At 36.8% G+C, this 22098-nt stretch overlaps 1 protein-coding gene across 1 annotated transcript in view; it reads right to left on the bottom strand.

Annotated features, from left to right (window-relative positions):
• Positions 1-22098, bottom strand: part of MAN1A1 (mannosidase alpha class 1A member 1) — a 138064-nt gene that overhangs the window by 5258 nt on the left and 110708 nt on the right. Inside the window, exons 7-10 of the mRNA XM_068677591.1 lie at positions 20851-20944; positions 16580-16695; positions 5251-5470; positions 4298-4470 (exon numbers count right to left, since the gene is read on the bottom strand). Of these exons, the coding sequence (XP_068533692.1) occupies positions 4298-4470; positions 5251-5470; positions 16580-16695; positions 20851-20944 (603 nt within the window). The remainder of the gene's footprint in view (positions 1-4297; positions 4471-5250; positions 5471-16579; positions 16696-20850; positions 20945-22098) is intronic.

Raw genomic sequence — 22098 nt, 5'->3', positions numbered from 1 at the left:
GGAGTTTCAAAAAAGGGAAGCCATTTTCTGTGTAAGTGACTGAGTTTTTCTTTGCAACCATTTAAATTTTAGTTGGAAAACCTCTGATACTGGGCTGTGACTGGATTTCTTTTCTTCAGTAGGTCTTTTTTTTGATACCTTTCTGAAAAATCTTTGCTACACAGACGTAGACAGAAAGCTAGTACCTGGCTCGATTTAGTGCTGTGTTTTTGAAGAATGTGTTTTCCTTTAAACTAGTTTCCAAACTGTGTATTCAGCTAAAAGGTGTAAAACAATGACCGATTCCTATTTTACAATAACAAAGAGCACACAGATCATTTAAACATCTTTCTCTCTCTATTTTTTTTTCCTACCAACATAAATGTTCTATATGACCAGCTAATTTTGAAAGAGGAAAAAGATCAGTGGAAGAGTGTGTACAGAAGGGCAAAGCCACATATACTTGGTGATGGAAGCATAGAAAGGTATCCTGTTTAACAAACTTTGCTGCTTTTCTTTATTTTCAACAGGTGTTTGCATTAGAAAGGTCACGGCTATACCTATATAGGAGCTGTAAATTTTTAAGTAGACAGCTATATAATACTTTATTTGAATATTAGTTTTCTTATCACTGCTCTTTTTTTAAAAATAGTAATTTCTTTTTATTTCTAATTGACCTGTTAAACGAGGTCAAAATATTTTTAGCCTCTTCATTTTTCTTACACTGTGCATCTCTGGTATGATGCAGTAAAATAAAGGAGTGAAGAAAATCTTGAAGGAACCTATGATGATTTTATTTAAAACACAACTCATTATTCAAAAATAAATCCAGAAAATTGTCTGTAGCCCTAAATAACGTCTCACAAGGCAAATGACAGTAAGCACAATGGATTACTATGCATTCTCACACTATTATAAAATGGTGCTCACTCTGGAAATAGGTATTGGAGCAACAACCTTCAGGCAGAAATACCTGAAGCTTTATCAAACCCCTGATGGGAAGATGAAAGGTTCTAACTCCATCCGACAGCTAGTTCCTCTATTTCTGAAGTTATTACAAATATCACTGAAGTGACTACCAGACATATAGATTTTCTGTAGAGAAAGATGCTGCATTTCAAATGGCGTGTGGCAGAAACCTATGAAAAGGCAGAAGATATGTCCAAAAACAAGCAAACAGGCAGAATAAGTGTTTTCTGATGAAAGATGGGACTAAAAGTCACTAATGATTACAGAGGTATCTATCACCTCCACCTGCTCTAAACGCTGTTAAAGATCTGTGTCTTGCTGTGAGTAGATATCCTCTATTTCCTTGTTTTTGTTGGAGTCCTGGTTAGCTATCTGCATATATTTAGCTTGCATGTCAGGTTCTCCATAGCTTTCACTGGAGAGTAAGCTGCCTATTGTATATTTAAAACAAATTTTTCTCCAGAAGAGATCCTTTAAAAATATAACAGGCCTATTTGTCTTTTCTTGTGTGTGTTTAGGTTCTTTAATTTTCCTGGACAGTTTTACTAAGTGACAAATATACTTAAGTTTAAACAAGTAATTTCCCCTGGCTGGTAGTCCTTTTCTCTCATCTATCTGAATCTGCAATGAATTCAAAATGCTGAATCTGTGTCTGGATTTTCAATGTCAAACACAAGATTATGTTTTCCGAGGCACAACAGAAGGAGAACTTGAATTTGAAGGATAAAGCTATTATTCAAGGAAACATCTGCATTCTAACCAGGACGAGGTAAAATAAAGCAAATTATTTTTTTTTCTTTCTCTAATGTAGTTAAGAGCTTTCTTCATGAAGATCAACAGAGTTAGTTGTAAGGAGATACCATACGGGCACTGCTGTGATGTAAGCTAAGAGGTTAACTTGCACCATGTTAGCTCTCTGGTGGTATCTACTTGGTGAAGTATCTTGCCCCTCAAAACTACTTTGCACTAAACTAAAGGAACAGAACATTGACATCTCTCATTAGCACTATAAAAAGTCTATTGGTTGTAACCACCCGTTATCTGGCAGTCCTGTCCTTTTGTGCCCACACCTTCACCTTCAGAATACAGCAACATTCACACTTACTGTGGAGTAGCAATGGGTGGGGAGATACAACGAAACACATTTTAAATTAGTAGTCCTTGGAAAATGAGGGTGGCTAAGATCATTTATGCTAGTAATGGAAAACATCAAGTGAAGTGAACACTGGCTGTCAGTCTCGGAGTATCATAAAGGAAAAAAACAAAGGAAGTGCTGTGAATTCAAAATATGTGCCACATTTATAATGCAGAAGGGGAGACTTTCATGAGCTAAGCTGATAAAATCGTTCTGACTCAGTAACGGTGGATGTTGCTGTTTGTCATAATTGCATTTTCTCCAGATGCTGAAGTACGTACAGAATGATATTGGACTCAAACTGCGGCAGTAAAGCAAACTCCAGAGCAGAAATGGACAGAATAGAGATACAAAAAATATAGCATCAGGTGGAGCTGTAGGGGCTATAAATATCAAGGAAGAAGAGAGAAAAAACAAGAAAATATTTGAAACCTGCAACCGACTGTATGACTTCTGTGAAGTTGCAAGATTTGTTTTTGAGAAACACTCAGCTGCACATTAGGACAGTGGAGGGATGGGTCTGTACCGAACAGGGCCAGCTGCATCTGCCACGGATGGGCTCTAACCCATTACGTTAGAGCCAAACAAGAGCAACCACAAGAATGTTAAACAAGGAACACATGGAGAGCACTGAGAAGGTAAATGAGCATACAAACTTGAAATAAACACAAGCAAACCGTACCAACAGGGCAAAGAGCAATAACAAGGAAAGCATTTCAATTGTTTATAACAATGTTATCAGTGTGGGCAGCAACAGTGAGTCAGGAAAATCATCTCCTAGAGAAGGAACATCCTACACTTGGCACTGCGGAAGCCTGGTGGGATGACTTCCATAAAGAGTCATTTTAAACATTCCTACTGTAATCTGCCTGGGAAGAGTCCAGTAGCAAAATGTGTGCTTATGGGTGATGTTAGCAAAGAAGGAAGTAAGGGAGCAGCACTCTAAATTAGAGTTTTTTATAAAGAAATTTCATTTGAATCAGTAACTCAAACATATTATTTGAAGACATATACAGCCAACACCTGAGGAAGGCAAATAAATTCTCCTAAATAACCACAGTCTACCAAGCTGAATGCGGTGTTAATGCAGATATGGAATTGCACAGCAAATGCAAACAATGAGGAGTTGGAGAGCAGAAGTACAGTTAGTGCTACTGCATATTCTTTTATGGAAAGCAGATTTTATCATAAATTTATTTCTTCAAGAATATCTAATTACCAAACCATTTGCACAATATTTGAGATACATTCAGTATCTCAGAGGGTGAATACGGAGTACAATTATAGATTTTTGTTGCTGTAGAGGGATCCAGGTAGCTGGATATAGAGCAACAAAAATAATGTTCTTCAGCCTCCTCTATTTTTCTTGTAAGGGCTCAGTCTGCTTAGAAATCCCCAAGGAAGGCTGAAAGGCAGATAATTTAACAAGTGCAACATCACTGTGAGGAGAAAATAAGTGAACTCTAGAAGCATAATATGAACCCATGCCTGGAGGACAAAACAAGGTAAATCCAATGGCATTCATATCTAACAGTAAGAGTGATTAAAGACTGCAAGAAGGGAAATGATGGATTTGGCAAGACAATTCTTGCAGTATAGACTAGTTGCCCAATTGGAAGGTTCATGTTAGACAAATACAAATAGATTCAGCATAACTGGTTGAAGCTCAAAGGTTGTGGGACACAGAAATTTAAACCTTGATGAAATTGTTATCATTAATGGAGCTCAATCCAGATTACCTATGCTTTTTGGAAATGAAGCAATTTTAAAATGCTTGGTACTATCTAGACACTTATACTTAACCTTAATCACCCTAATTAAAGTCACCTAAGTACATTTACTATAGAAAATACATTTCATAGAATTTATTTTCATGTCCTATGCTAAAATCTGACACATTTGCACTTTCTATTCAGGTGGAGCAATACTCAGCATCTTGAACAGTACATCCAAATGTGATGCTGATCTGAGAAGTATTTAGAAAAGAGAAATCCCAAGGTATTTTTCTGATATACAATACCAACAGGATTTGGTTTAGTCAAAACTGTCTTATTTAACTTATTCAGTAAATGAATCTCTGGAAATTTGGGTTGGTATTACTGATTTAAAGTGCATATTTACCCTCCAACTCCTAAACAAAATCCAGATATTGTGCAATAGCTCACTTAACAAGGTACTAGGATTTAATAAGAAAAAACTACCGTAGAACATTACCTCTACAGCTTCCCATGCCCACTGCCTGTACTTTGGGTCGTGGGTGAGCCGCCACATGTACATGTAGGTCTCTATGACTTCAGGTCGCAGGATGTAGTATTTTTCATTTTGTCTTGTAGCAATGGCCTCAACACCACCATCAAATCTGAAGGCTTCTGGTCCCAGTTTCATGCCTAGCCAGTATAAAAGTAGATACATTAAAAAAGGTTTCAAGTCACATAACCTGCCAAATCAACTATTCTTTGATATAACACAAGGCATACCCAAAAGGTATATAACTTCTGAAAGATACTAAATATTAACAGGAGGTGCTGCAATAAATAATTCATAATACTGAAGAACTATTCTTCATCAATACCTTAAACAGCAGTTCCAGTCTGAAGAGTGATGCTAACATTTGCATTCGGGAAGGCTTCATGTAACTAACAACATAACAGATTTTGCTTAAAAGATGAGGGTACTTACTTTTCTATGTCAAACTTGAAATTAGACTCTGTGACCTGACATGCTGCCAGGGTTATTTTTGTAAGAAGATGAAGGAACCCAGAGAAAATTCCTGCACAAAAATCCACTTTCTTTGTGCAATTCTTTGTTTGCAGCATTGTACCAACAGCATTGAAAATAAAATATTTTTTGGAGCATAAAGCATAATTAATAGCTATATTGATGCATAGATGATCACCGAAATTGACAAAGTGGAAAAGAAAAAAAAAGCTGTCATTTTAATCACTACAGCGAGCACAGTGAGTAGGCTATGATTCAGATGCACAGCAATTATTTATAAAACAGAGCAGCCATTCTTGGAGTTACTCATGGAGTAAACCAGCATTTAGTCAGAAAAGATTAAGAGTTTTCACCACGACTCAACTTTCATTCACCACTATGCATATAATACCGATGTCTGTCTTCACAAAGCCAAACTGTGAAAATGAACTCTGTGATACCGTACTTACTTGTACGATCATAGGATTCGTGGCAAGTCCTAGCAATTTCAGCACCAAGCTCTATGTGATGGCCTGTCTTGTCACTAGGTGCTCCATCTGCTCCTAGAGCAAACATGCCTCCAGCAAAACAAGTGAGATGTCCCATCTTGTGTTCCAGCAGTCCACCCTTCCACTCAGCGATGTATGTCAGTCCCCCGCTTGATTTTCGTATGAGGTGGGTCTCTATGGCCTGCAGGAAGACATTATTTTATTTTTTTTTAACCAAAAGTTAGCAAATTGCATATTGTGAAGGGCAAAGACAAAAACAGAGCCCCCTGAAAAGTGTCTTGTATGTCAGTTGGCTTTTCTCAGTGTTGCCTTTGCTTATAGAGTAAAATCAATAATACGAGCTAGTATAACCTAAAAGTATAGCCAACCAACACAGATCAGCATACACCAGTAATGATGATTAATTCTGCTACAACTTTCAGCAATTTACACAGCACACTTTACAAAAATATTGGAAAAAAAAGAAATTCCATTTTAAAAATCTTTTATTTCTTTCCTCTCCTACTTTGAATGATTTCAGATAATTTCAATTTAATGGTGATTAGCCACCACTTCAGTTCCATACTTCCCATTTGAACTCTGACAAATAATTTGGTTATTTGTATAAACTCATGTTTACATCAATATAAACAGTTGCAGGCAGAATTCATGTTCACAACATCTGACTCAGTGTACTGAATGATGCTAGGCTTTTGGGTCTGTATAGCACACCCAAGACTGACGAGTTTATCCCCAGGGATGAATTCCTCTGTAGTCATCAATCAAGAATGGAGTCTCTTAGAGACTTCCGGAAAAAAATGAGCAGAATAAAAATAGACAAATCTGCTAGAGAGAATTAGAAGTGTGTGCCGTTAGCAATGTGTGGTCACTGATTACAGAATCCAGTAAAACAGCCATCCATTATCAGAGGAAGAGAATTAAAACAATGGACCTGATGCACATTAATTAGAAACACATACAGAAAGTAAGTTATTACTCTTTAAAGGGTTGCGGAGACTGAATGCTATCATATATTGAATTAACCACCAGTGTTCAGGTTTATTCTATTGAAATCATACAATCCAGAAACACTACTGACCTTGCCTTGTACAAGAGAAAAAAAATAATGAAATATCAATACAAAGAAATATTAACAAAAAAGCCAGGATTAAAAAAAATATATATATATTGTTTTATAAGAGAAAGTATTGATGGTAGTTATTTGTTTCCATTTAGACATCTTTAAAGGGTGTTTTTATAAGCAAGAAAAACTCTTCTGTAAACTAGGAACATCAGCAGAATAATTCTATAAGGTTTACTTACCAAGTAGGTTTTTGTGCCAAGAATGTCACATTGAAAAATACATTTTATTTTCCACTAATATTAGTGCAAAGCACTTAGTGAGCATGTTTTCTGCCCACCTCCAGGCCCATTATTGGCTCAGAAAGCTCTTCAATCCTTTTGTTTCGTCCTCAATTATATATTTTTAGCAGCAGGTACCAACTGAAAAACTTACCTAAATCTTAAATCAGCAGTAAAAAATGAAGGCTTCTTTATTTTAAACAAATACTGCATAATTTAACCTATAAAAAGGGAATTACATATGAAGGGCAAAAGGGTGGGGAAAAAAAAGGTTCCTTAAGCAGCCAAACCACAGACCCTGCTGTGGAAGAGGAAAGCATTACAGAAGCTGAGTTGGTGTTGAGCTCATTTGGTCATGTATTCCAAGCCCATTATCAAAAAGCTTGTCTGTCAGGTTGGGAAGCTGATAGTGGAATACCTAGGTACTGCTTTTGAAAATAATGTTCTTTAAGTAGGTCTCTAAATATTTTTTCAGCTAGCTAATTTGGGTATAAAATATTTTAATTTATAATTAATGAGTTGACAGAACAGGGTTCATAGAACCTGCTACAAAATGTATTGCTGCATAGACAGGTGAAATTTATGAGAAAATAGAAATAATTGGAAAACTTCCAGACTCTTTCATCATTGTTTGCATTTTTATTAAGCAGTTCATATACTGTAATGAGATACCTTATTATTAAAAACACACAGTAATTTTGTGGAAAATACCTTTCAGACTACTTAGGCATTCTTCTCAGAAATGAACTACCTAAAACCAAGTTCAGAAATTAAAAACTTTGGTACTAGAGTACCAAAGGCCTCTATTATCCACCTATTGGATATTGACAAAACTTCAACTCAAATTTTTATTATTTTTGCTGGTTATCCTATAATAGTATGCACTTAGTAGCAGCACAAGAAAATACTTTTCAGTGAGAATTTCACAAAGGTTTTAAGTGCCATCAGGCTGGACTGAACTTTTTTTTTTTTTAATAAGCTTGTGGTCCAGAACAAGATAAAATTCACTAGCTGGAATATATAGACAACTATTTTAAGTGTAAAAATACTTCAACACAAAGTTAAGAAAGTTGTAGGATGAGGAAGAAATACTATCATTTTAAACAAAAATACAGTAACTGTCTGAACTTGAGGAGTAGGATGAAAAGTTAGTTTCACAATCCCACAGTGAAATGCTAATTGCTATCTGCAGTGCTGTGGGGGAAGCTTTGGCAGTGAAATCAAGTTACTAAAACAAATTATTATAAAAGAAGATTGGGTAGCATGGTGATAAAGATCCACGAAGTGAAAAGTTCTGTTTGGCAGAATTAATTCTGAATTTAATACTTAGAATCAATTTACTTTTATTTTGACATAATAATTATCTACACACTTTAAAAAGGCACCCATTTACTTTAATTGCTACTCTAGTATAACCTGTTCCCTACCTACAAATAATTCCTTCTGAGTCCTTGCAGATCAGGTGGTGTCGTATTTATCACTATAGGGAATATTATTTAATTTTACTGTAATGAATATGCTCGCTGTAAACCAACATACAACATCTGCAAGGAATCCAAAACGCTAGAAGAATGTGGTCTTTGATTAACTGAAAATACATTATTGATGGATAATTGTTTGGAGCTGGTACAGTTTTCCTTTTAAGTAAATGGAAATTTCATTTTTACCATTTTACAGAATGCATTTCTGCAATTCAATTAGTGACTTTTTTTCTATCAAGGTAATGCAGAGAGAATGTGCAACATAAAAGATTGCAAAGAAGTGGCTGCAAATGGATCCCAAAGGGAGCAATAGCAGATGCTTCTACCTGTCAGTACTAAAAAAAAAGTTTAGACAACAGACTTTCGTTGACAAAAAAGGAGAGGAAGGAAGGGAGACTGAAGACAAATAAACAACATTTGCCAGATATTCAAGCAAATAAATTTACTGCATGTAAAAGCAGAACAATACATGGTTTGGAGTGTACCTGTAAGCTTGTTTAGCCAGCCTAACTTTTATGGCTGATACACTGCCTGGAAATAGTTTTTGTGTGTGTACATGCTGTTATGTAAGGCTCTGCTTACAGTCCTCACTTCAATAAAGCTTTTAGCTACATTACTTTTTTTTTTTTTTTTTTTTTTTTTAAATCTTGTGGGAAATTATCCTTTCTATACCACTGTAAAAATGCCTGAGCACTCAATTAGAAACACTAACAGTCCCTTTTACTTTTTGAATTGTGACGCAAGTGTACCTTGCATTATTTGCAGCATCTTTCTCAAGAGTTCACCTTAATATTATGCCCTTGCCTATCTGTAACATTGGCAGAGTTGTTGTGAATGAAAAACTAGAATTGTTTTTTTTGGTTATAGGATTCCAAATTGCTCCCTATTAACTCACAGCACAGAAGAGAAACTAACTGTTTTTTCCCAAGCTGATTTCTTTCCCCTCCTGCACTTTTTAAGGGGATATGTTTTGTGTTCTCCACTTATCATGTTTCTTGGGCTTGACATTATATTGTAAAATTAAACAGAACTGGTTCCTCCTAACGAACATCCATTTTTCTCCATTCAGTTATTCACTCAGTTGGTATCAGCCCAGGGATCTCCAGCAGAATATGTGTTTCAGGGAGATAGGACCCTCTTAAGCTAGTCAGCTTTTCCTAACCTCCAGGGACTGCAGAGGACAAAGTGAAGCTTAAATACACCTCTCTCTTTCCTCAGCCCCTGACTTGATCCTGTGATTGCAACTTATCCTTTGAGTTATTTAGGACAACCAAGTTGAGGAAACAGAACTCAAATCATCTCAGTGTTGAAATGAATTCAGACAAACAAACAAGCAAACAATCAAGAAGCTTATTTTTAGTAGAGGGCATTCTCTTGGTGGATTATGCCACCAAAGAATAAAAATATTAACAAAGGTGCTTACAGAGAACAGATGTAGGCTTCTCAGTAAAAGTTCTGCACCTCAGAAAGTTGATCTATTCAAAATAAATGTATGCCATGAAAAAGTTAATTCTGCTAAAGGACTGGGGATAACCAACTACAAAGCTCAAAATACAATGAAAACCGCAGCTCTACATCCTCTGGCATGTATGCATTTTAACTCTCCTTTTACAATAACTGTTTAATTACAATTGATTAATTTCAATGACTTCTTCTGTCTTAAGAATAAAAAGCAGGCATTTCCTTTCCTACCTCAAGGTGTCACTGTAGCTGGAGATAAAACTTTCTTGCAAACCAGTTACACGCTTCCCTACTGTAATAAATTTGGAACTTCAAAAATATGATCTTAGTTCTAAATTTTCAGGGTTTGTAATGGTTGTTTTGGGGATAATTACAACTCTGCATGCTTCTTTACAATAAAGTACAATAAATGATCTCAGTCCACACCACACTTAATGTGTGTTGCTTCCCCTATGGATCGTCTTCATAAACAGTATTTTGACAATTTGAAGCAACGAACGTGAAAGAGTTCTGCTATGTGATATTTCCAATAATTCAAAAATGTCAGTTGCTTACTTTTTTATTTTAATATTTATGGCTTGCACCAATTCAGTTTATTGCTTTGAATCATCACAAAGCAGGCAGTTCAGGATTACTGTGGTTTTGCATACTTTGAGTTTGTAAACCAATTGCCTGTTCTGTTGACTTTGAACTCCTTTCCTCATCTTTCTCTATTACGTTGATCTAATGTAGTAGGTACTTTTCTTCAGCACTCTTCACAATTCATCAAATTTATCCTTTGTCCAAAATTCCAGTGTGTTTATTATGGAAAGTTTAAAATTTGCATTTTTCCATTGTTGCAGCTATTTCGGAGATTGCAGAAAAAAACATTGCACAAGTTTTTCCCTAACCTTATATGAATTTATACTTGTAAGCTAATTCTGTTTTTTAAACATCCTTAGGTGTTTAAACCATAGTGGTTTTAAATACATATTACAAGACATGAAATCCTGTGAAAGCATTGTATCTGAGAAGCTAGGATGAAACAGGAAGTTCAAGCCTTTGCCACAATTTATTCAAATACTTCTGCTGAGGAGAGGTGGTATCATCTCCCCTTGAAACTGTAACTCCTTATCAAACTCCGCTTTTCAAAGATCAGAACTGGAACACAAACTTTAATTTCTTTAAACACAATATATAAGAAACATTTTGATATAATAAACATTGTAAGGCACTTACTGCTTTTGGACTTACCAGCTTGTTATAAAGACAAGCTTACGTGTGTAATGAAACATAAACGCTTGTAATGGAGATGGCTAAGATTTTAAAATGGAAATATTGGCAAGCATTTAACTACTATGATACCTATCCATCTGATCACTAAAAGATGATTAAGTTCCAAAGGAAAGCTGATAATTTACTTTTGCCTGAAAATCTACTTATGTATTTTTGTCTGTATAGACCTATTAGTGTCTCTAAGAGCACCAATGCTCTTACACTAAATGTAGTTAAGGCTGTCTGCTACCAGAAGGTTAGATTTATTCATATTCTTAGTAGAGTATTAATGGAATAGTATGAATCAAAGCAAGCCTATTAGAAAGTTACATTATGTATTTTCTGAATGTTCTAGAATAAATATAGACCCCTTCTGCAAGCTGTTTGCTGTATTAGTAGGGATATGGCTGCTCAGACAAGATATTTCTGACGACAAGAGCAAAGCCCCACACTGAATGGTGACAATTTCTCTTACAAGATTTTTCTTGTTTAAATCCTTCATAAAGCATTCAAACAACTTCACAGCTTGCTGGTTCTCATGACAGTCCATAAACAAGCAAACATTTTATTGAGTCCTTTGTATAGTCCAAAACATTGAGATTGCATACTTGTAAGTAAACCATTAACTTAAGAATCTGCAAAAGCCTTTCTTTAGTCTTGATGCTTTCTCTTGGAGAGAGCCTCAAAACTCCTCTCTTACTTCTGACAACAGAGGAAACCTAGCCAGAAGAAAAAGGAGCAGCAAGTCCTCTGGGTGTTCTTGTCTCTTAAGCATAATGAATCTTGTGTTTCTACATAATACAGCTATACTATCAGGATGTGCAGAACACTAGTGCAGCAGTGTGATAAATATTTTAAACACAACAGCTGACAAACGATGTAAATAAACCACATGTTTATTCATTATTATATGTTTAAGTCATAGACAATACCCAAAATGTATTCAGTGCGAATGCTGAGTCCGCTGCACCAACTGCTTCACTGGGAAGGCCAGCTCCTATCACACCGCACTGCCTGCCATGCAGGCTCACCCAGTTCCTTGAATGTCAAGAAGTAAAGTTAAAGTAGTGAGCGTCCAATTCATTAACATACTTTTGGCTTTACACAGCATGACAAACTATTCTAATTGAGTTGTTGCCGTTCTGTCATTATTCACATCAGTTACTTAGTTTCTAGGATCACTATAATCACAAAGCAAATCACTTTAAGCAACTTAGTGGAAACTGCAGGCAATCCAGACCCACCACCAGCCTGTCACCACAGTTAAATATACCCTCACGAAACCTTGAAGATGGCCAATAACCTGTTTTCATTTTCCTAACACTTTGCTCTCCCCCTCATTTCAATGAGAAAGGAGTCTGCGTGGATCTGTTTTATTTATCTGAAAGGCTGAAACCTTGACAGCTCTGAAAAATGTTCACTACTTAATGCTGACACTTTAATATACCAAAAAATGCCCCAAAACAAAGAATGTCCCACATAGCTTCCCTCAGCCAAGTACAAAGCAAGCATATCAAGGCTACTCTCAACTGTTAGCAATGCGACAAAACAAAGCACCAGCACCACCAAGAGATCCAATGTATTTTGTCTGAATACTCAGAATTCTGAGGCAAAAAGTGACATTTTTGCCGTTTAATACCCAGAAAGGTTTACCACATTCCTTAATGATGCAACCCAGCCTAGCAGTAGGCTGAGTTTCAGCAGTGCTGTTGAAATCTGACAGAGAATGGCTGTGATGTTGCACACCACCTAGTTTTTTTGCTATTTCCATCATTTCTACTTCCACATACTAAGTTGTCTGGAGATTACTAGCCCCTATGTTACAATCTTCCAAGCAGTTGTTTCCCAGTGAGAAAAATTAGCAAATCTAAATGTCTAAAAGTAAACTACCACTTCTGCAGAACGCAGCAGCTTTACCACTCTGATATCACTGTTGGATGAAGCGAACCAAACCACTTGGGAACTGCTGGTGAGGGATTCCCCCTTTTCCTGTAAAGTTCTGCTGGGATGAGGTACTTCCCTCTTTAGATACCTCAGATACTCCATTTCTCTAGAAATACATTCGGGGGGGGGGTGGTGGTGGATGGAAGCAGTGTCAGAGAGAAGGGATATTTAAGATGTAGAAAGTTGGCAGCAATGGCCATGTATGAATGTAATGTGAAAATTAGGAAAAGATATGGGAATGACCTATTAACAGAAGTAGTGGGAAAACTGCCTTTCAACTTTTAAGATGAGGGCTGACACATTCAAGAGGGGAGGATTCAGTGCAATTGCTTGTGACACTGCTGTTGCCAGACTGAAGTAAACCCATAAGGTCCATTTTTGCTCTGAATTACCATATTCTTTTACTAAACCTGTTCAGTTGTCCCTCAGAGATTAACTGAAAAGAGCGCAATACTTCCTGTACTGGAAGCTGGCAAAGACTGATGGTTTATTCTATAGCCAGTTAAATCCTCCAGATCGGTAACATGACTGAAAGCTCAATACGCATTTGTTCTGTAACTAAATGTTTCATGATATCCATTTAAACTAGTTTAGAAGATTTTTTTACTTCCTGAATTATGCGAAGCAGGACATGATATAAAATACTGCATTGCTTTTCAGAAGAAAAAAATAACTTACATTAAAAATACATTCACTTGTCTTTGCGCAAATTCTAGAATTTATGGATCCCTCTGATGGCCTTATTAAGATTATGCTCTGGTATTCAAAACAAGAATATCTCTGTCCCTTTTCCCATTAGAAATAAACTCTTCTCTAAAATAGCATCAGCCAAATATACATCTCATTCATGGTAAACAAAAAGTTTTTAAATATAGTTTGGCATCTTTGTTATTGCTTTTCACTTGAGCCATAAAACAAACTATAGATGCTACAAAAATTCTAATACAAAGAACTTTTTGTTTTTAATATAAGTTACTGAGCAGTGTAAGAAATGACCCTGAAGCTTTACCTAAACAAATTTCAGCTTTACAGAGTGAAGTATAACTCACCATATATTTTCATTTGTGGTTTCTGGATAGTGAAAGACATTGAATTAGGCATCAAACCTTCATGTTGTACTTTCAGAATTTGGTGGGCATATGCAGGACTGAACGGCTAGGAATAATTGCACCGTTCCCTTTGGAGTAGTCTTAAAGAGAGTCTGAAAGCACTGAGGGAAATTTATCTAAGAAAATATGAAGCAGACTCAGAATGCCCAAAACGTGTTGGCTTAGTCATAAAGAAAGACTGCAGCTTGTGCAGACACTTAAATTAGCTTTAATTTAGATAAGTAAGGGATCAATAGCAATAAAGTCAATAACAGGATGGATTTCAAAACAGGCTTGTCACTTGGGTGAAGAACCTAGCATGTCAGCGGGCCCCAAACAGTCTGCAATTTCTGTGATACTGCAACTTCCCTGCTGCTGTTATCTGAACAAGCTACGTTACAACATCAAGCTATGCTGTGTGTATGCTTTCAGTTTGATACAGATGAACCGCAGGACAGAAAATGGAGAATAGGAACATTGCTCAGAAAATAGTAGAAAACATTCAACCATCAGCATAGCTAAATCTAGCACATATTTTGGGATCATTTGACCCTCTCATACACTGATATTTTGGACTAATTTGATGGTTGGACTGCCTAAGAGCTGTTATTACTGCAAAATATTAAGATAATGAGTACTTTAAATCTAGCCATACAGCAGAGCCCAAACCCTGTCAGTGATACTGTTGTGTTCAGTGACTGCTGCCGATACTAAACCCTGGCCAGGAAGTTTGCTTCTGCTGAATGATGCCAATGATGGCTTCTGCTCCCTGCTGAGACCTCAGGACACCTGCAGACATGGTGGCTACAACTTTTGTACACAAGGAGTTTGTTATCGCAGTGTGGGTTTCAGCTGGATGTACACTCCTGCCCCTTTCCCTCGTTGGCCAGGTAAGAGCACACAGCCCCTGCCCCAGCCATACCGCCTTGCTCAGGAGTGACCCAGGCACACATCCGTGGTGCAGCTGAGTCCTTACCACCTGCCCAAAAGCTGTGCTGGAGTCAGGAGAAGGCAGACCTTCAGCCTTTGGAGAACCATCCAAGACCATCGAGGTGCTTGGCTAACTCTAGTGGTCCCTGGCAGGATGGGGCGCGACACCCTCACGGTCCTGCCAAGGGCCATGACTGCACCACGTTAGGGATGCTCAGCCTGCAGCGGTTTCCAGAAGAGATGTATGAGCAAACCACGTTTTTTACTGCACATGTCTACACACTAGCACTTTCCCTGTGTGAGAATGTATTTAATAGAAAGAAATGGCATTATTAAACCAGTGAAAGTTGAAGACTAGAAGCAGCTTTGAGGTGGTTCAAAATGCCTTCCATGATAAGATGAATTGATATCGTATTACCAGATGCTTTGTTCTGTCTTTTTGGCTGCCAACCTAGCGGCTGAACTATTACAATATCACTGTTCTTATGTTATATCCTCAAATTTACTCAAACCTAATTTAAAATCCACCTTTTGCTCTGAAGCTGAAACCATGTTATCGGTGCAAATGGGGCTGACCACATCCAAATCTGCACTTACAAAATTAAAGGCAGGATTTTCTTAGCAGAGGATGCTTGGTTGTCAAATGTACAACCAGCAGAGATCACACCCTCCCTCAAATCCTCACATATGACTTTTCTCTCTAATGCAAAAAGAAAATTTCCAGTGAGTCAGGGTTGCATTTTCTAATGCCAGAACTTTTGGCTGTGTGGGAAGTAAAAAGAGACTTATATTTCTTCTCTAAGGACCATGCATTTCCAAATGTATGAAAGAATAAGGAGATATTGCTTAGCATCTCGAAGCCTTGTCTACAGAGGCACTGAACATACATACAGTTAATAAGAGATAAAAGTCCCAGCCCTAGAGAGCTTACAGTCAAAATAGATGAAAGGATGGAAAAAAGTAGCCGTATTATCCTCTTTTATATATATATATGAAAGCAAAGAACAGAGGAAATAGGTCATTTGCCCAGACTGCAAGGAAAGCCTGTAAATACGAATTTAAACTTAGTACTTCACAAGTCTCAATCCAGTGTCACAAAGCCATTAGTTCTCCCCAAACTGTACATTAAGGAAACACCACCAATAACAAAGAAAATTGCGAACCAGAAGGATCATAAATAAAACAAAACATAAAAATATAAATTGGAACAATTCTGATTTTTGAAAACTTACTCTTGTGTCTAATTTGAATAATTGGCTGTTTCAGAGTCTGACAAATGTATGCCTCTTGTAACAAAGAGTCCCTGTGTAACAAATAATTTTTTGGGGGGTAAATTATCTGCCATAATGTATTGATTCCTGTTTTGACCACAGTCAAAACACTGCAATGGATGAAATACTAGGTTGAAATACAAGAGAGTAACTGCCTTCTGATTATAAGAAAGAAGGCAAAAAGAGTTGATATAGAGAAAACTGAGGGCAAAATTGAGCTTTCATATGAGAGCTACTTGTAAATGCATTTTTGTGCATATTTTATGCACTTTCCCTCCAGTATTAGAGAAGATTGACTGTATTTCAGTTGAAAAAAATTAACTGTAATTCAAGACTCTCCCCCTTCTCACAGTATCTGTATTCATTTAGCATTTATATTTGATGAAGGCTTTTAAAAATACAACTAATTCTTTAAAAACAAAAAAGCACTCTGTGGTGGCAAACACATAAATCCCTCATATTGTTAGAATTATTAGAGATTAGATTATTATGGCAAGGAAGATTTAAATATCTCATTTACCTGAACAGCATCATAATACATTTTCTTGCCTTCTTCATCTGTCTTGTCCGACATCAGCCATGCCTTGAGCAAATATTCATAAAAGCTATCCCCAAGCCCTCCAATGGAGACGTGATCTAAAAAAGGAATAAAGAAGTTCAACAGCAATTTCATCTCCAGCATGGACAATAAAATACAATTACAGTATGACACAGTGGTAGATTTAATACATTTAAACATCTCTCCCTGTAGCAGTCTTGTAATAAGTGTAAGCCTGCAACCTCAAAAACACTCCAGCTGGTATATAAAGAAAATTATTTCTTTAATTGCTGGCTTTTTCATCAGGCTAATACACCATACTTATTTAACATCCACACAGTGTCTCAGGAGTTCACAGAAAAGAAACAAGAACTTGTATGTTTAATATCTAATTCATGTTTATAGTCAATGTCATACAAAAACACATTAACCTAAGTTATTTTTTATCTTAAAAACAAGAAAAAAGTAGAAAGTACTCTGTAATTAGATAAATGCTTTCCCCTTTTAATATGCAGGTATCGTTTTTATTTGTTCTTTATTCACTAGTGCTCCATTTAAGTAAACTCATAGAAAAATCAAAATGTTTTAAGCTCACTACTACAAAGATGAATTTACTTTATTGTTAATTTTATAGTATTTTTTGAACATCCAGCTGGTCTCAGAAGTCAGCAATAGTTCTAGAGGCAAAAAAAAAAAAAAAAAAGACTTTGATAGATCTACAGAAGATTATTTGCTGTTGCATTGATTTATTCTGTCCCGTGCTTACTATATGAAAAAATGTGGTACTACAAATGCTGTGATTATTCAGTTGCACACATCTAGGACTTGGCACTGCAATCAAGTCAATGTCATTGCACCATTCAATGTCATTCAATGTCATTGCACCAGCCATGCAGGAATTACCGATGGTCTTAGCTACCTGCACAAGGTGGCACCAACTTGCTGTCCAGGAGCTGAGAAGATACTTGGCCAAATTCTAATGGGTTATCGTATGATTTCAGCATTTTATCTCCTAAATGTGTAAAACACTACAACCTCTAAGCTCCGTTAAACTAAGAACTCCAGGTTTTCTTCTTGAAGTTGATCCTGCCTGGTAACATTAAGGGACTTGGCATATATTGAGTCTTCAGTGAAAGGATTTCAAAATGCTTTACCAGGCCTATTCATTTATATCTGTCAATTTTACAGCATGGAAGGGGTTTGACAATACCATCCAAGACATCCAGGATGGAGATGTGCATACATATATTGCGCAGCAAGATGTTGAGTCATACCACAAAGTTCTGGGCATGAGAAAAGCAGAACTCATTTGGGGTAATCCAGGCTTACAAAGCAAGCAGCAGGAAGGTTAGTGGTGCCAACCTCAAGTTTCTCATCAACTCACTGATCTTAACTTCAGTTATGCCTCTGTTGGTGGAATTCAGAACACAGAGAATCTATTTATTTTTAAACTCCTTAGTATCTTCTCTTCATGGAATGCTTCCTTTTGCCTACTGAATCGGAAAGCCATGCATCTGCAGAAGATAGACCTTTTTCCATTTCAAACTTTATTAACAGTGTTTTTTCCTCCTCGAGCCGGTGACATACAAAAAATAATTTCTTTTTCCAAATGTATCCCATCCTTTTGCCTAACAGATACATTGTGCCATCAAACCTGGATTATCAACAGTTTTTTTCCCCTTATTCTTTTGAATGAGATATATTAAATTTCTGCAAAGAATATACCATTTATTTAATTAAATGTTCATGATCCAAAAGGAAAAGAGGCTTCTTAAAAAAATGAGAACATTTTCTATGATGGAGGGCTGATCTTTGAACAGCAGCATTTAAATGACCTTTACGGTTTCCTAAATAAATTACCATAGAAACCTCTGACATTTGCAAACTAAATAGCAGAAGCACAGTTTCATCAATAATAAGCCCTGTTATTATATACATTATTGCAGTAGACAAATCCAATTGACGCATGCTGCAGCAAATCACTGTCAGTTTACTGTCAAAATAACAAGGGCTAAATGAATTTACAGGAACAGTGGCAGTGATCCAGCAGTGTCCTTCATAGTTACAGCATTGCTAAAGAAGAAATGTTCAGAAACTACTTCCCCTTCCCCACTTGACGCTTGAATGGGAATACTTCTGTCTTGAACTAGTTATGGGGCTAGGCTTTCTTTTCCTGGTGTAATCAACTGAAAACAGACTAGAAAAGCAATCTTGAATAAAACACCATTCAACTTTTATGTTCTGATCTCCTACTATGGAAAAAAAAAATCAATGTCTTCAAACAGAGACAATTGAATTGGAAGAGATGCAACAAGTAAAGATTAAATTTGCTTTTACTGTTCAGCATGCTAGGGACTGACCCACATCAACAATTGTGTTCATGATTTGCACGTGCAGAAAGCTAATTTCTACATCAATACTACACAGAAAACAAAGGCAGTATACACTGTAATCTTTACTGTTCAAACTAACAGAAACTGGCATTTAGTGTGAAAGATAAGTACATAAGACACAATTACTTTAAAAATACGGAAATGTCAAAGGCCACAAGGAAGCATCAGTATTTGACTGCCTTAAAATAAACAAGGCAGAGCCACTAATGGTGTCAGCTACTAGCAAGATCTACTATCATTCAGCCCACCACAAGAGTAACTGTGTGACTGTGTAACTAAGCTGAATGCCAGGCGCAGGATGTCCCAGTTCAGCCTCACTTATTTGAGCTCTCAGTACTATTGCACTAAAAAAGGGAATTGGATACAAGTTAGGAAAGTTGTTGTCTAGGCTACCACCAAAAAGCTGAGTTTCTGAGGCTGACTGAAGCCAAGGAAGGAAGCCAAGGTAGCTAAAGCTGGCTGAACGCAGGCTCACAAACACTGAGGTGGCCTTCTAACCAAACCTGGTACCTACTGCTTTAGGATCAATGGGAAGCTTTAGTGTTCTACAAAGCCATGCTAAACCAGCATGTGCAACAAGTGGGCACAGACACCAGAGAGTTTGTACAAACGTGCCAGCTGGAGTCAGGCACTTACACACACTGAGCTGCCACAGGCCAGTGGCAGAATGACCTCAAACAAGCCTCACAGAGTAGCAAACTATGAGGCTTTCCAAAACAAAGGGAATATTTCTAATGCACAAAGGGAAATGGCCTTTGTCTTGATGGAACAATACAAATGAGCATCACAACCTTTCTGTACATCTTTTTAGTTCACAGAGTGACACAAAAACATTCAAAAATATATTTTGTTCAATTAAAAAGCTTGTTCTTTGCCTATGCAAAAATTATCTTTATACAGACAGCAGCCAGTCCCATGAAGAATTCAGAACCTCACTTCATCTTAGCTGCATACCAGACAAATTGTTATATTAAAGAATTTCTCCAGTCCTTTCCCTGTCTTCTGTGGTCCCACCACCTCTAATACTGATAATCAAAGAAACCATCTCATCTACCTCTTTCTTGTAAGATTAAGCCAGCTTATCTTGCTTGTTTTCTTAAGAGAACATTGAAACATTGAAAGTGGAAACATGAATGGGATGGTTGTGGACTGCAAGTAAATGGGAAGAGTGGAGAAAGAAGTATGGTCTCCAGACATGTTTTTGCACACTGCTTAGGCTTTGAACCTGGAATAAAAATCAGAGAAGGCAATGTATAACAAGAACAGGCTCGGTCTTGAGCTTGAGCCTGAGTTTCTGAGCTGAGAAGTTCAAATACTTCAAGCATTTTTTTATATACTTTGCCTTCTAATTTTGGTGTCTCCAATAGTGGTTCCAAGAGTATTAATACCATGACAGTTCTGTCTAGTTTGCTTTCTTAGTTGTTAGTATTAAACTTCAACAGAAATCACAGTTGGTATTAACTGGAAAAAGTTTTTTAATCTTCAGTGGAGCTGTACCAGGCTGAAAACATGGAATTTGATTCAGATGAGCTAATAATGTTTCCTTAAGCACCTACTTTTGAGGGCATTTTAGACTTTTCAATAAAAGGCTTTTATAATCTACAAATTCCATTCCAAAGCTACATTGTTTGATGTTTCCCCACTTGCATAAGCCATATTGAAAGACCTGAAAAAAGAACATTTCAAAATAATAACTCTACTTACTGCATTTTAATGTGCATTATTTTTTTTGCATTGTATAAGAACTTGGATATAATATGAGGAATGAATAAAACATGTAACAATGACTGAAAGAAGCTAACAACTGCAAACGGCATACTGATAAGACAGTTCATAGTACCGAAGAAGTGATCTACTTACGTTGGCCCCATTGGCCGCTGCTGGGATTCAAATAGTTGGGGTAAAGGCCTTCTGGTTTATCCAGTCGATTTAGAACTTTTCGAATATTCATTACCTATTGGAAGGATACAAAACACTGAGCACTCATGCATTTTTCCCCCAAAATAAAACAGCATCAGTAGAAGAGTTTCAAAGTGCAAGCGTCCTGATAAAATAAAAAATAGTATTTTTCAGCACATGTACTATGTATCTGAATGCATCTGTGCAATTATGTTATTATTAAAAAGATCCTCTAGACTGACATCATCATGTACATAAGCTACAAAAAGACTGGAGTTTCTGTGACAAGTGTTGGTAATGAAACAACACAATAGAAGCAAGCTCTAAAGTTAAGGTCTTGCCATACAGAATATTTTGTCCCTCCACAGTATTCTGAAATTTGCAGATGCTAATTGCCTTAACTAAACTCACCTACTCCAACATTTTATTTCTCATACACCCAAATCAGTAACTTTATTACCATACTAAACCCATCACCCAGTTGAGAAGCGTAAGTGAATTGTAAGGTTGTTTTGCCTAGAAAGGAGAACACTGCTGGAACCGAGCTTCATACAACCAACTTGCCCAGCAGGAACCAATTCAGCCCTGAGCTTTCCACCAGTGTGATTAAGGAGCTTGCCACAAATGAGAGGCCCAGGGAAACGATTACAGTACAGATGCTCTGCAGATGGGGTCATTCAGTAGCACGATTCACTGCAGAGCACATGAAATAATTTAAACTGAAATTTAATTTTCACAAAAAAGCAAAGGTAGCAACTTGGGAGAATGAAGATCATGACAAACACAGACCAGAAGCAGTAAAAAAAAAAAAAAAAAAGGTACTGACAGCTTTATTTTAAACATCTTGTATGCTTAGAGATCAACTGAACTAGCTGCTGGGACACAAGAGAAATAAGCTTACATCAAGCAGTAAAAGAATTTCTGTTGTGGTACACAAACTGCCTTCTGCATCTTGGTGCTACATTACTAGCAGTTACTGTCTAAATACAGACTGAAAAGAGTCCTACACCTAACTTAATTAATAGTTCTGAGTACCTCCATGCAAAGCTTATTCCAGTTTCTTCTTCTTTATCAAGTGTACCAGACCTTGAACAGCTTGTCTTGGGAGACTGTGGAATCAATGTCTCTAAAGGCTTTTAGGAGCAGCTTACATAAACATATTTCCAGCTCCTTGCAGCTACAGCTTGATTCCACTTCGAAAGAGAAGCA

The sequence above is a fragment of the Anas acuta genome, chromosome 3 (genome assembly GCF_963932015.1).
Source record: "Anas acuta chromosome 3, bAnaAcu1.1, whole genome shotgun sequence".
NCBI lineage: Eukaryota > Metazoa > Chordata > Aves > Anseriformes > Anatidae > Anas > Anas acuta.
This window is presented reverse-complemented; position numbering and strand designations above follow the sequence as displayed.